The sequence below is a fragment of the Squalius cephalus genome (assembly GCF_949319135.1).
Source record: "Squalius cephalus genome assembly, chromosome: 24".
NCBI classification, from domain to species: Eukaryota; Metazoa; Chordata; class Actinopteri; order Cypriniformes; family Leuciscidae; genus Squalius; species Squalius cephalus.
In genome coordinates this window covers 6,261,536-6,277,884 of record NC_137145.1, presented here as the reverse complement: position 1 = coordinate 6,277,884, position 16,349 = coordinate 6,261,536, and the positions used below count along the sequence as shown (strand labels likewise).

At 38.5% G+C, this 16,349-nt stretch overlaps 1 protein-coding gene across 1 annotated transcript in view; it reads right to left on the bottom strand.

The window, feature by feature from the left end:
• Positions 1–7,932: 7,932 nt before the first annotated feature.
• Positions 7,933–16,349, bottom strand: part of tcf7l1a (transcription factor 7 like 1a) — a 29,972-nt gene continuing 21,555 nt past the window's right edge. The window contains exons 5-12 of the mRNA XM_079861342.1: positions 13,178–13,313; positions 12,814–12,916; positions 12,557–12,640; positions 10,698–10,841; positions 10,448–10,607; positions 9,923–10,030; positions 9,740–9,791; positions 7,933–8,895 (exon numbers count right to left, since the gene is read on the bottom strand). Of these exons, the coding sequence (XP_079717468.1) occupies positions 8,438–8,895; positions 9,740–9,791; positions 9,923–10,030; positions 10,448–10,607; positions 10,698–10,841; positions 12,557–12,640; positions 12,814–12,916; positions 13,178–13,313 (1,245 nt within the window). The 3' untranslated portion in view covers positions 7,933–8,437. The remainder of the gene's footprint in view (positions 8,896–9,739; positions 9,792–9,922; positions 10,031–10,447; positions 10,608–10,697; positions 10,842–12,556; positions 12,641–12,813; positions 12,917–13,177; positions 13,314–16,349) is intronic.

The window sequence follows — 16,349 nt, the reverse complement described above, 5'->3', positions numbered from 1 at the left end:
TGCATAGTTGTATGGAAACAGACAAACAATATTCCATGTTTACTGTAAATCATGATAGTTTCAAGATAACGAGATTTATTGTCACCAATTAGCGTGGAGCATGAACCAATTAGACTACAAAATCCATGGATGTAGCCTAATATTTTATCATAATGCTTCATCAGACACTGTGTCTATGGTCCCAAATACTGTACCACCTTTTCAGACTATTTACAGTATTGACTGCACTGTATAATCACTCCTGTTTTGTTTCTTACAGTACAAGCAAGCAAGCTGAGGAACACTGCATCTGATGTTTTACTGTCTTTTCTTTTCTATTTCATAGCTAATTATTTTTGCTATGATTCAAATAAACCTATGTTGTGATTGTACTGTAGTGTTTTGCATCAATATATTACAAACTTTGTTCAATGATTCCACTGTGTCTGTAGTATTCTCTCTATTTCTGCAGTGCTTTTACAGAGATGTATTTACTGTACATGTAGTACCATAATGAAACCTCTGTAAGACTGAAAATACTGGTTGGGGCCCTGATCTGAGACAAAAGGGCCTTGCTGGCTAATTAGCATTCGACCTCCCCATACAGCCTGACTTCCTCCCAGAAACAACAAAGAACTCACAAAAGAACATAGTTTAATGTAAATGTTTATGATTGACTGGTATGTTTTTGGTGTCATTTGAAAGGTCTCAAAGTGAGTGGTACAGATATCTCATATCCAGATAGATAAAATAAAAGGTAATAAGGTTTATAGAAGTTTAGAGAAAACTGGTTAAGCCATTTGAGGGTGGTCTTCCCCATCCCCCATGTCACCTGGGCAAACAGTATAAAGGAAGGTGTGCTTGCTCTATCTGGTCTCTTGTACTTGGCTGGTGAGAAACGGAATAGGTGGTAGCTCTCTCTCTCTCTCTCTCTCTCTCTCTCTCTCTCTCTCTCTCTCTCTCTCTCTCTCTCTCTCTCTCTTTCTTTCTTTCTCTTTCTCTCTCCCTATCTCAGGTACAAGCTGGGTAAGATTCTTTGGTGTAACCAATGTATAACCATGTTCTAGATATTTGAATTGATTGTGGAATTAATTTCTGATATCTGAAACATTAAAATGTTACATTCGATTATTCTAACGGATCTTGACATTGTTCATTTAATGGCTAAAAGGAATAGTCAAATATTCACTCACCTTTAGTGAGGCACAGATATTATTAAAACCTTTCATTTATGGAGTCAGATGAATTAACGAGAGAATACAAAACTAAATGTATTGTAAATTTAACCAACCAAATACTTTGCATGGGTAAGGACAGAGCACGTGATAACCTTCCCTGTGTTATTGGAAAACCTCCATTGGACCAATTTCACGGGCCTTACACCTGTATCACCTATTTTGTTCTACAATATTTAATGATTGTACGAACAATAACACAGTGAAACTATCGGTTGCTTGTGTGTGGGTGATCTAGTTATGTTTCAATGGTATTTCACAGTAAATTTGTTTTTTGAACCCATGATTGTGCAAGATTTCTTTAAAGATGTGAATGCACAATGCAATGTTTTGAACATTAGACAGCCTGTGTTAACAAGTGATAACCGTTTTGAGTTTTGTGACTAGAGTTTTGAAAAATGACATCAAGGTTCTGAAAATAGTAGCAAAGAGATTGTAAAAAACTGTAAACTGTAAAAAACACAAATGATCCAAATAAAATAAAAAAAATAAAAAATGTTTTACATGCATGTCATGTCACCATTATCCAACATCAGAGAACTGTGAACATGAAAGTTTGTTGTTAAAATATTGAAATATTAACTTTATTAATCTCAGGAGAACTTCAAGTAAGTGTTTTAGGTCAACAGAGTTTGGCTGACAAAAACGTTTGGGAATTCCTGCCCTACAGAAATGGTATCATTGGTATGTACACTTGTAAAATAAAAAAAAAAGAGGTCTGAAAGATTTTCAAATGTTAAACACGATTAACAACATTATGGATCATTACATTTTGGTTGATTTCACACACCATCCATACACACACATATATTATGTAAACACAAACTTTTATTTTGGATGCGATTAATCGCGATTAATCGTTTGACAGCCCTAATATTAATATAATATTTATTATTATTAGTTCTTTATCTTAGATTCTCTAAAATGTATTTGACTGTAATACAATAAAGATTAATTTAATGTAATTATATAGGGTCAATGAGGGTCAATTTGAAAGGGATAGTTCATATAACAGAGACTGACTGTTAAAAATCTGATGGGGAAACTACTTTCTCAGATAATCCTTTATATAACATCTCTCAACGTATCTGACCGGAGTCTGATAATGAAGCCAGCGACGTCATGTCACGTTTCATCTCCAGAAGGAAGTGAGCGGGTCGGGAAAGTTCCCAGATGTGACCTGCTTTCTTAGTGCTCCATTTGGGTCATAAGATTTTGCTACCTCCATATATATGTCTTCTATTTATTATGTATATACACTACCGTCAGAGAGTTTGGGGTCGGTAAGATTTTTTTTAAAGTTTTTGAAAGAAGTGTCTCATGCTCACCAAGGGTGCATTTATTTGATCAAAAAACATTAATATTGCGAAATATTATACAATCTAAAATTTCTTTTTTCTTTCTAAAAATGTTTTCAAATATAATTGATTCCTGTGATGCGAAGCTGAATTTTCAGCATCATTGTCTTCAGTGTCACATGATCTTTCAGAAATCATTCTAATATGCTGATTTGCTGCTCAATAAAGATTTGTTATTATTATTAATGTGTCCTGCTTAATATTTTTGTGGAAACGGTGATACGTTTTTTCAGGATTCTAGAAAGGTTAAAAGAACAGCTTTGAAACAGAAATATTTTGCAGCATTAGGCTATAAATGTCCTTAATGTACTTACCACAAGCAAAGAGTAATTAAAGTGTAATTTAAGTTTATTATTGACAAAGTTTTGCTAGTGTTAAACATGTATAAAAATCTGTATGATAATCAAATTAATTTATTTGTTAAATATGGCAAAATATGGAAGTGCAAATACTCATAATTGACCTAAATAATAATAATATCAAACAATTTTGTTTGGTTTTAAAAACATAAGTTTACATAAAGTCTTATTCAACAGCCATTTTACAGAATTGCTGAAAACAAATGTGAATGTGATCATTTTGATTATATGTCTGTGTTCAAAATAAAACTGAAACTGTTCAGATGTCTGTGACTCAGATTAAGTAATCATGGTCACACGTACTTTGCCTCTGCTATATTTACTGTAGTTTAAGGTGTGTACAGGATACAATTAAGATAAATTTTATGTACTCTTTTGAGGGTCAATTTTAAAGGGATAGTTCGTTCAAAAATAAATATTCTGATGCCCTCATCTTGTTTCAAAGTTGTATGACTCAATCTTTCGTGGGACATATTTTGAAAAATGTGTTCCCAATGTTCTTCAGAATATTTTCTTCACAGAAGAAAAGAAGTCATACTGGTTTTGAACGGGTGAGCAAATGATGACAGAATTTTCAGTTTTGGATGGATTATACCTTTAATCTATTATAATCTATTAGTACTAGGAGACTAGTGATTCCCAAATAGATGTAGCCTATGTGGAAAGATTTTGAGGTTGCTTTGTTAAAGCTTTAAAAAAAAAGTGACAGATACAAGTAAATGTGCATTTACTTTTGTTACTTTAATTATAATTTTGCATAATATCCAGTATAATATGAGAAAACAGGAACACTTTTGATGTTGATAAAGGGAACTTGAGCCTTACTGTGTGTAGGCTGGTAAACACTGGCTATATAGCTATAGCCTTGGCTACTAAATAAATTAAGAATTACACAAATACTCACACCAGCCTAGCTCATAGCTACATTTTATTAGGGCACAGATACATTTGTAGAGGTTTATTTCAGGCATTGCTGTAAACACTGCTGTAGGCCAATGTAGTCACCACATGCCAACAAACTATTCATTGTTTTGAAAATGTGAACTGTTTCAGTCAATGCTTAACAATGAAACTTCATTACCATTTCGAAAAAAAAAAAAAAAAAAAAAATCCATTAAATGAGTTGTAATTTGAAAAGAGTGCACTAAATGTTCAGTTCATTCGTTTTGCGCGTTGGCCACAAGGCCACGCCCACAATGTGTAGTCATGTAAACTGGTGGTGGTTGAGGACCGATACAATTGTAAAGTGCTTTGGGTGTACCATATAGCGCTTTCATATGTACTACTGAACACCGTGTTAGATAGTATCAAGAAAGTTCGACGACCCAGGACTTGAACTCGGGTCGCACAAAGCTAAAAAAAAAATCTTGTTAGGGCATTGACTACTAGGCTATTGAGGCTAGAAATGTGCTGCAATTTGATAGATATTAGAACCTCATTGTGTAAGAAACATAGGGGGAACAGAATCCGACGGCAGCTGTCGAAATCCGTTCCCCCACCCCAATGATGAGAGATTTTGATGTATTGGCTTAAAATATGCTTATTCTATTCTGTGTGTGGATGGAGCTTAAACAGCATCAATTTGATAAATATTAGAACCTCAGTGTGTCAGAAATATGGGGGGAACAAAATCCGACGGCAAAAAAACCCAGCTGTCGAATCCGTTCCCTCACTCCCATGATGAGAGATGTTGATGTATTGGCTTAAAGTGTGCTGATTATATTTTGTGTGGATGGAGCTTAACTTGCATCAGTTTAAAGAATTTTTTTTATTATATAAAAATAACGCTATATAAATTCCTCATTCATTCATTCATTCATTCATTCATTCATTCATTCATGTGTAGTCCACCCACTGGAACAGATTTTCACAGTAACTAATATTACACAACACCTGTTTTACCTCATAAAATCCGGACGCGCGAGCAAGGGCACGTGCCTAGAAGGCATATGCAATCATCTGGCCCTGACCGTGGGGAGTTTGTGTCGTGACAACTAGCCCCGGTTATTTTAAGACAACATCTCCATCTGGTGGCGGAACGCGTTAACTCTACTGACGGACACCAACAGTCTGCAACTAGAGGGCGGTGTCGTAGCACACAAATATTAATTTGTCGTGTTACAAGACCACATTGTTGAAAATGTAACTGGTTTTCTGGTAGGAATAAATAAATAAATATTTGTTATTGATTTATTTTCTACTAGACGAGGTGCACAAATGCTATTAATTTCTGCCTCATGTTACGAAACCACATTGTTCAAATTTAACTAGTTAGAACTTTCTTGTTGGATCCCCAAAATTGATTGATTGAATGATTGATTGATTGACTGATTTGTTATCAGTCAAATCAATGAAAATGAATGACAATGAAAAATATGAAATTTTCTCATATGACACATAACGTTACATAATGGTTGCAGACTCTGCTTACATTCATAAAATAAAATGTAAAAAAAAAAATCCCTTTTTTTGTTAAAAATATCAAAAAGTAGGCCCTACTGTGGTACTGACATTGGAAGTAAACACATAAACATCATTAGGTACCATGGTAGGCTATATATCAAAATGCCATCTGATGACTGTGTCAAAGTTTTAAAAGATTTATCACATAAATATACCCACGAAACAAAATCAAGGAGACAATTTCATTACAGAAAACACTTCACAACAGTGACTGAATACTGCTTCTAGCCATTCTTAGCACCTTAAGTGTTTCGTGGTCGACTGTCCCTTTAGTCTGGAATTTTCCTGACCATAGCACCACAAATGAACTGTCCTGGTCATCTCGTAATTATGGGTGCGACCTTTTTTGACAGTCTATGGGTGCGACTGCTTCAACAGTTTCCTTGAGAGCAAACCAAAAAGAGCAATGCAAAGGCATCATTGGAGTTAAGGCTGCTCTCTGTACCTGCTCAAAATTTGGTATATAGATGTCCTACAGCATAAAAGCCAGACTAAATTATGCCTTCTCTGACCACAGAACCCAATAAAAGTGTGTATGGGCATTCATGCCACCTCTGAGTAGCATTAAACAGTCACTTACTGGCACTTTAGAAGCGCTTATGTGCCACATTTAAAGTGTAAATTATTTGGCACTAGAGACATCAAGGTCATATCAATTCAGGACGCCAAAAGCAAGGATGATTTCACCAAAGAACTCAAGTATTAACTTGCAAGCCACATTTTAATACCTATAATTTCACTGAAGAATGTTTCACTACATTGAGAATATTCTCAATCTATCTCACGAGTTCACTTGCTGGACACACTTTAAGATGGATAGAGGAATTGAGAAGATTCTGCAAACTGTCTCCAGATATCAGGATGGGGGAAAGTGACGTTAGCATCTGCACGGCCAACACACACGGATCTCCGTTTCTTCACATTCGCTGTCTCTGGAACACATGTGTCTATGTGTGTTAAGTCGGGTCACTCCGTCTCCTCCGTGAAACCTAATTGCTCCTTCCTGGCAGCCATCGGCATCCCAGGGGCCACCGAATCCCGTAACCTGCCTTCCATGCCGTTTGCTAATTGAAATAGCTAATGAGATCTCAGAGGACCAACTTTCCAAGCCTCTTCGTTAAAAACAGTGGCAGGATGTCAAAACATGTATAATAGTGCTGTAAACGTGTGGAAATATTTCAATTCTGGACACAGCTTTTAGCCTACCATTTTTGTGACCGAGTTTGCAATCGTAATTATTCACAGCCGCCTGAAAACAATATGTTCCCGCGTCCTCATCATCACACAAAGCTCACTTAATGGCTGCGGTTAGTTTTCTACCTCACAAGTCTGTCAATAAAGCAAACCACAATGAAATCAAATAATGTTTGTTCAGATAAACACACAGTATATAAACCACAGTATGCATTTCAGAAAGAAAAGTTTCTAAGCCACACACAAACTATTCTGAGACTTACGTGAGAACAGTCATAATCATAATATCCCACAGTTATGAGTAGCATATACACAATAATCTTCCAATAGCACCGTGATTTTGCCTAAGACATGTTCCTGGATCAACATTATTTTGTTGATCCTGGAACAACATTCCTGTCCGAAAATTTAGTCATAACCATACCCATAACGAATCCCTAAAATCAGAGGGAAATGATAGGTGAATAGCGCTGATGTAGAAGCACTGAACCCTGCTTTTAAGCCTGAACTTGGCATAAACTTGTCCTCAAATCTGATTGGTTGATTGGAATGTTGTTCCAGGATCCAGGAACATGTTGTACTTGGTGAAATCAAGTTCATCTCTCCGGTCAACACGTCTTAGAAACATAATCTTCTAATACTTCGTTCAATGATCAAAGGTCTGTAGTGTTTATTGTGGGGGGCAAAAATGCAACACAATATAGTGATGATTACGAGATGGGACAAATAAACATTCCTCAAAAGCCTGACGTGCCATATTTGATTTGTCACATTTCACCATGTTTTTCCCCCCCTAAAAATGTGTCAAGTAAACCTAAGTTACTTCAGTCCAGTATAAGTGTTCCTCTTGACATATAACCGACAAGTTATTCTTATACATTTTCTTTATAAAAATCAGCAAAAAATTGCATATTTACAATTATACTAAAAATGCAGACTTTGTGCAAGTCTTTAGCACTTTTGATTATGATTTAGAGGCCTTAGAAATCTGCATATCAAATATGATATAGTATATCAGACCTCAAATTGACCTCAATGTGTATTTTTTGAAAAACAATTCTCCCTGAGAGCTTTTACCAGGATAATGTCATAGTGTTTAACAAAAGAGTCTACATCTGTCTTTAAGAGGCTGACTTTTACGCAACAGTGAATTATATAATTTAGTTTGTGCACATCATGAGTGCCAGCATTTCACATACACCACCTCACGAGCCCTAATTAGATAAATGAACACTGTCAGCGTGTGTGATACTGGCTCTATTCAGAAGATCTCCGTCGCATTATTCAGCCAGTCATCACATGCAGCGTCCTCACCCACCAAAAAACACAATGCAGCCTTTAGAAATAACTTGAGGTTTATTAGCTATGGAGTCTTAGGAGAGTCACACAAACAGGGTTAGGAACAGGGTGAGGTGGTACCAAAAGAAAGAAGTCGAAAAATAAAAATAAAATAAAAAACAAGAGAGAAGAAAAGAAAGCAGTAATGGAGAGAAAAAAAAAAAAAAAAAAAAAAAAAAAAAAAAAAAAAATCAAACTCCTAACTACCATTAGATTGAATTGAACTAAAACTACAAATTGTATTTTGTCAAGTACGGCTTTAAAAAAAGAGGAACCTTTATACATTTGTCTTTTATACAAGTAGCAACATTGGAGAATCACACTGAAAAAAGGCAATTTACAAAAAAATACATTTTTGTTTAAAAGAGAAAAGCAAAATAGAGGGGTGGTCAAATATTGACCAATAATCATTCCTTTTCATTCTATCTTAAAAACTTGGTCTAATATCTATAAAAATGTAAAAACAAAGCAATATACAGGTGTAAAAAGTTTTTTTTTTATCATCATTTTTTCAGTCCACTGATTTGGTGACCAGGGAGAGAGGTTGTGTCTGCAGCAAAGCATGATGGGAATGTATGGCTGCCTGGTGGTAGGGTGAGGATGGGGAGAGTAGGGAGGGAGGCAGGGTGGCGAACGGGATGGGACGGGAAAGGAGGCTCGCCGACTGGCTGTGGAGAGAGATGTTCGGATGAGAGGAGGAGGACGAGGAGGAGGAGGAGGTGGAGCCCGAGGCTTTCCCTGGCAGGGGGAAGTGTGAATGGTGGGATCTCCCCTCCGGTTTGGTGGTGAGGGACAGGGGCTGCGCCTGCTCCGAGTGAGTGGCCGCGGGGGCCGCTGGCGATGCCAGGGCGGCCGATGGCGTGGCGGGCGAGTCCAGCATGCTACCGTGCGAGGAGGTCGGGCTGTCGCACATTTTCTCGGACGGCAGGTACGGGATACACTGCTTCTTGGGCTGGGGCGAGAAGTTACCTGCAGATGAGGGGGGGAAAGGGTTAAAAATACACCCACATTTTTGATGCAATTTTTGGATTTGGATGCAAAATTAAACTAGTTTCAGTAAAACAGTTTAAAAAAAAATAAAATAAATTGATACATATTTAAATTGGTGTTGTTATTGCCAACTAAAACTTCCATTTTCGTTGATTGAAATAAAGCTGAAATAAAAATAAAATATAAATATTACATGAAAAACTTAATTTATTTCAGTTAGTTGTCAAGGTCATTTTTTTATTTATAAAATTACTAAATCTAAAACAAATATAAATTAAAGGTAAATATAAATATATATAAAATACTAAAACTTAAAAATGGAACAGAACAGAAAATATAAAAATAAAAGCTAGCTCAAATACTAATATATTCTACTTAAATGAATATATAAAATGTTTGAATATTTAATTGAATTAATTTATTTTGCATAAAATATTTTTAATTGACTTCATTTAGATGCCGTTTATTCAAAAACTGACAAAAATTTGAGATTATGATGTAGAAATAGTGACTAAATTTAATCCCAATTGCTCATAAATTAACACACAAAAACAAAACATCTCGTTTTGTTTAGAAGAAAGTGTTTAAAACAATGTGAGCATGAATAAATGAATTTTTACTTAAAAAAAAAAAAAAAATCCAATATACAAAGAAAAACAAAAACCCAAACCGTTCATCATCTAGTCAAAATTGAACTGAACATGATCTATGAGCTGAGTGATCGGACCAACAGCGATGCTGGGGAAAAAAATCTGCTCTAGTTCAGCGAAAGACTACACATACAGAAAGTGAGAAAGAAATACAGATGGCCAGTGACACTTACACTCTTGTGGGGAATCAGGTTTATTGTCTCTCTTCCGTTTCTTCCTCTTTCCCTGTGGAGAGTCATGATTTGGAGCAAATTAGATGTGTTTGATTAAGCAAAACTCCCCTGGCTGCCAAAAACAATGGAGGAATCCGAACCCCACATGATTTGCGTTAAACTCTGCATTCTGGGCTTACTTACATAGTTGTCTCGCGCAGACCAGCCCGGATAAAGCTGAGAGTGCAGCTGCCGTTCTTTCCTGGCGAGTTCGTAATATTTAGCCTGTTCCTCACGTGAAAGAGAGTGCCACTGCGGAATAAAAGAACATATGGTCAATTTTCCCTCCTTTCTTCATTCCTTAAAAGAACAGTTCACCAAGATATTTACAATTTCACTCATGTCATTCCAAACCCATATGAGTTTATTTCTTGTGCACAAAAGAACAAATTTTAGAAGCACACAAGTCACGCGAACCACTTTTATGATGTATTTGTGTCCTTTTTTTCCATTTGAAAGCTTTAATGCGCATTCGTTGTAATTGCACGGAATAGAGCGACCAGCACAATCTTCAGAATATCTCCTGTGCTTCTTTCAGGTTTGGAATGACATGAGTGTGAGTAAATGACACCAATTTTCATTTTTAGATGATCCGTTCCTTTAAGACAAGATGAAGAGAAACACTAATGCATCTCAGCTCCTCTCATAAAGGGAGTTGCAAGCACTCACCCTCCTGCCCAGGATCTGGTTGATGGCGGCGCTCTCTTTCAGGGTGCATTCGGCCACTACTTTGGCCCTCATTTCCTTCATGTAGAGCATGAAGGCATTTAGGGGCTTCTTGATGTGAGGCTTCTTCTCTTCCTCTTTCTTCACATGCATCGAGGACTTTCTGTACGGACACAGATGAATGTAAAGATGATGTCAGTCGCAGAAGAGCAGAGGAATGTCTGGGAGAGAGTAATGGAGGAGAGAGACTCACCCGTGTGTCGAGTTGCTGGCGTTGTCGCCGCTGGGCTCCTGTTTGATGGCAGGCGACACAATGGCGGGGTGAGGGATGCCCGTCTGGTGCAGGCCGTGAGAAGGATGAGGCACCATGTGAGGAGAGAAACGACTGGATACCAGACTAGAGAGAGAGAGAGAGAGAGAGAGAGAGAGAGAGAGAGAGAGAGAGAGAGAGAGAGAGAGAGAGAGAGAGAGAGAGAGAGAGAGAGAGAGAGAGAGAGAGAGAGAGAGAGATTCACAGTCAGCAGCTGCAGACAGAACGATAAGATGGAAAATATAGATGAATAGATGGATGACAAGACAACAGACAGAAAGACAGACAGACAGATAGATGATGGATAGACAAAATGACAGAGAGATAGACAGAAGTCTGTCTGACAGAAAGACAGACAGAACGATGGATGGAAACAATAACAGACAGATAAATAGATACTATAGACAGATGGATGGATGGATGAATAAATGGATAGATAAAATGACAGACCGACAGACAGATCAACAGATGACATAAAAAGAAAGAAGACAGACAGACAGAACAATAGATGGATGGAACAAATGACAGACGGATAGATAGAAGGACGGACAGACGGATGGATAAAACAGCAGACAATGATAAGATAAAAAAGATGGATGGATAGACAAAATGACCAACAGAAAAATAGATAGATTGATAGATGTCTGTCAGAAAGACAGAATGACAGAATGATAGATGGACAAAAAAAACAGACAGAAAGTCAGACAGACAACGATAGATGGATAGACAAAATGACAGATAGACAGAGAGATAGACAGATCGACAGATGTCTGTCTTTTAGACAACGATAGATGGATGGAAAAAATGACAGACGGACGGCTAGACGAACGGATGGATAGAGGGATGGACAAAATGACAGACAGATAAATAGACAGATTGACAGATATCTCTCTGTCAGAAAGACAGACAGAACAATAGATAGATAGATAACACCGGGAGCACATATCCTTGCAGCTGCATCTGGAAAACGGCACTCTGGGTTTCCAAATTCATAACAGCTAATACAATAGCAGCATTGTCATTTTCACAGTTGAGAAAAAAAAAAAAACTGTTCAAATCTGTGATTTGCACTCTTGTTAAACGCATATTTCCATTGGACTTCAGCACTTCACCGTGCCACAAAATGAACGCAAGCAGAAAAAGATCTCTCTCTTGCTACAGAGCGACAAAAGGTGCACAGTCATGAGACAACCATGAAAGCAATAGTGGGAGATTAAAAGCCATGGAAATTTCAGGCTGACGTGCGACAACTGAACTCATCCAGCAATCTTATTTAATTTTAAGCATTATCTGAATGGAAAGAATATGATAAAATCATGCATTAGAGAAGTTTCTATTCAGCATGAGTTTTAGGATGTGCTCCTTTTTATATAATGGCTAGCATATCTACAGTAAAATGGTAGAAGGGGTGGGGTCTGCAACAATAACTCTAGATAAATACAGGTTTTTATCTAACTGAAATAAGTTCGGTCAGATTTCCTTGGTTGGAAGTTTTTCCATGTGACATTTGCATAATATTACAATTATTCTTCAGCAGATCCAAAAAGTTCTATGTTTATCAGATAAGCACCATGGTAATAGCATGGTATTTTTAAAATTAGCCTATAAAAATGACAATAACTTAGCACCACGGTATATTTTAAAATGCCATGCTAAAACCCTTTCAGCAGTTTCCTGTACTAACTCTTCTCTGAGCCTTCAGGGAGGAATCGTGCTGTCTGCTTCTCATGTCTAACAATAGATGCGAGATTAACTTTAAATCAACATGGTGCAGAAGGAGGGTTCTGCCCTCTGTTACATACCTAGACATGGAGGCGTTCATGGCGAGTGCAGGGTAGGGGTGTCTGAAGCCCCCAGGAGGGATGGAATACATATGCTGGCCTTGCCTGAAGATAGAAGAGCAGCACTCAAACAACTTGCTACGGCAAAATCAAGGGCAAACAGATGCTCTTTTCCAAGGAGAACTTACAAAAAAATATCTACAAACTTGATTATGCCATCTGCATGGGTAAAATAAGGTTGATGTTATGTATTTTAAGGCCACAGAATTCAGACTTACTGAGGAACCAACCATCCTAGAGGGTGAGGGATCTGTCCAACTGCCCCAGGAGAGAGAGGGTAATATGGGGACAGCTCTGAAGGGTGAGGGGTCCTTGGTATGCCTGAAGAAATAATTGTTGATTACGAAAACTGAAGACGACAAATATAAACATAAGTCAATTTAAGGGTGAAGTGTGTAACTTCTGCGCTGCTATTGGCACCTAAATGAATTGTAAATGTAGTGACTGTCTTTAGAGGGTCAATAAACCCCATCAAATATTCAATAAACCCCATCAAAACAACAAAGTACTCTACATTTCTAGATTGTACTCAAAGCTTTGATGAATGCATCCAAGATTGCTGAACCAGTTGGTGGCGCTTACCTGTCTTTGGGTCGAGAATCTCCGGAGAGAGGTGAGAGGGAGGCGTCCCCGGGGAAAAGTGTTCGTTGCTGTAGGTGATCAGCGGTGTGAGGGGATGAACGTGATGGGGGTGTTGTACCACTGGCACCTTATTGGACTGAAAAACAAAATGAAAACACAAAAGAAGTGAGGGAGGGGGGAAATGAGATGAGTGTGCATGTTTAAACAACCAAAAAGGCAAGCGAAAAGAAGAAAATAGACATTAGACCTCATTACTTGTGAGCGGCGCCAGAGTGTTTTAAAGAACAATGGGTCTCGGCAGCAGGGTTTACTTTTCCCTACTTCTCCCAAAGGAAAATAAACACCAGTTGGGCATTTGACCGGCTGTATGGAGGGTGGGAGAAATAGCACCTTACACCCCTAGCAGGCAGCGTTTCTCTCGTTTAGCACACTAGCGACAAGAGAGATGATTCCAGCTGCCACTCGCCATAATTGACGCTAGGACAGGCCTGGCATTTGAAGGGAAGTGGGAGTCACTACACTCTTAGGGATCAAGAGGCACCTGTTGTAACAAATCCTCCAATGCTTCTCTTGGCAAGGTGGCAAATCAGGACTACATCTGCTAGGCCAGGGGTAGCAAAACCAAATCAAATACACCATAACCAGCTAATCAGGGTCTTCAAGATTACTTGAAAATAAGAGGCAGGTATGTTGGAGCAAGAATACAAGTGAGGTCTGCAGGAAGGTAGCCCTCTAGGAGTAGGGTTGGCTACCCCTGCGCCAGGGTAATGTGATTGCTAAATAGATATGTAACCTTTGAGCTAAAACCTAATGACTTTCTGAGGAGTGTTGCCTAAAAAGTTCCCTATATTCTAGCCAAAACCAATCATAACGGCTATTTCAGATTTTTATTACACATACCCATATGTTAAGCCCTGGAAAATAAACTCTATGCAAGTACATGAACACAAATGCTAGGCTAAGCAAGCTCAATTTCATGTTTCACATTCTAAGAATTCCAGCAAAGGGTGCGCTATGCTAATGCTTGCTGCATTTGCATAAACCGTCTAGTCAGTTTTCTCTTTCAGGTAAATTACTGTCATGGCATACCAACAGTTTGAAGAGAATCTTGCTGAACAAAAGTAGTTAAAATTAGTCTGACTTCAACTCACCACTTTTAAGTACAGTCAGTTAAAGGTATTACCCACCCCCTCCACAATACTTAAGAACTTATATTAGCATATAATTTACTACCAACACCCCAACTACATAAATATAGCAGTATAGCACTATAATAATATCAGAAGCAGCACTGCTGTGATGTGTACATAAGCCAATGCAAGGTGGTGAGCTGTAGACTGAATGGGGTACTTGTTGGCTCAGGACGTCACAAGGGAGCGAGAGTGGAGAATGCCGTCTTGTTTCCTCCATGCTAACCTTCCCCCCACCTCTATGTAGGCAGTGGGTTTGACCTCTGCTCCAACCAGCACTCTGTGAACATGAACAAGGCTTGCATTGAGACAAGACTAGCTCTCATTTCCCACAGTCCAAACACATCCAGATCTCTGGGTTGCCTCTCTATTCCTTGCCTTTCTCGTTCCATCTTTCTGTCTGACTGTCTGTCTCTGTGTTTGTACATAATTTAGCATTGCATTTGCAGAGACAAGCTGAGCCTGACTTCTGGAAACCCTGCAAGGTCCATCAAAGGATTGTTTTAAAGATCTGTCAGTAGGTTGACTGAGAAAGAAAGGAATAAGACAACTTCCACTTATCCTTTAAGATGGTGTTTGTCCACTGCACAATGATATTAGCTGTTGAGGCTAATGGTCTCTCTTTCTCACTATCTTTCTGCCAAGAATCCCTGCTGTGTCAACACGCCAGCCGTTTTGCCTCCAACACCACCATCCCAAGCATAGAATGCCGCCAGACTGGGCCCCTCGCCTCCCTTAAAAATGGACTGGATGGGACTGGCCGACTCCAAGCATCCCAAGGATCCATATCAACACCTGGTCAGAGTACTCCTATTTGTTGTTTAAGTGGGTGCTTTCCAGCTAGCGGAATGGAATTATCCACCAGATTAACCCAATTTAAGTCTTAAATGAGGAACTGGGGGAAAACACAGTGTGACCACAGTATGGTGAGCACTGAAAACATATGCAAGCTGAGTCACTGGGTTTGGTAACACAAGGACAATAAAACAGCAACAAAAGGACTTTCTCTGCAAACCATTCTGGTTGCAATATGCCAGAATCAACCTTTAGATGGCAGAATTGGGATCTTCTTCAAATGTGGTCTGTCAACAGGTACCTGGCTTTTTTTTAACCTTTTGTCCAAACAAGTCCTGCAGTTCATCAAGGGCAAAGCCTGATAAATCTTCCTAAATCCACTTTAGTAAGTTGGTCTGTAGGAGGAGAAGACGCCTGACCAGCAAAACAGTGAAAAACAGCTGACAAAACACCTCTCCAAACAGAAAAAGTGCGTCATTGTGTAAACATTGTTCCACCTTTTGTATCACACAGTTAAATTACATTGACTCTAGAGTTCTCAAGCACATATTTACCAATTGTGCTAGGTCAGTCTTTCATTTAACGGCCATTATTTTGAGATGCTTAGAACTCAAGTTAAAACAATGTTAGCGACACAGTTCAAAGATGTACAATGTTATCTTAAGAGTTATTTGGAGTGACTCTCCACAAGGTGTTGCAGCCATTTGAAAATGTCAAAAATCGCAACAGTGCAGGGTCAGCGCTCTACACCTGCTGATTAATCTGTTGCTTTTCTCCGCCTGTTACCGAAGGAACCCGCCCAAAGACGACTTCTGGTGCCACCACATGGAGCTGTTAAAACTGGAGCTCTGCTAAAACAAGCACATTGTGGCATAAGAAGCAAATGTGGCCTGTTTTTTTTCTTCTTCTTTTGGCTTCACCTCCTCCATCTCTGACTTGAGTTACTGAGCAAACAGGCGTTTGAGAAAGAGGGATCAAGACACAATGAACCGCTTTAGCACTGGAAGAATGAGAGGCTAAACGCAGATTCAAATGAAGGATAATAAAATAGTGCAGAGGAGAGGACAAGCCAAAACTAGCAGTATAAGCCAAACAATGTGATCCCTAACAATGGAGCACAATTTACAATAATCACCATCTAGCGTCTAAGGGGTACAACATGGCTTTGAATTACATTTTTGCATTTC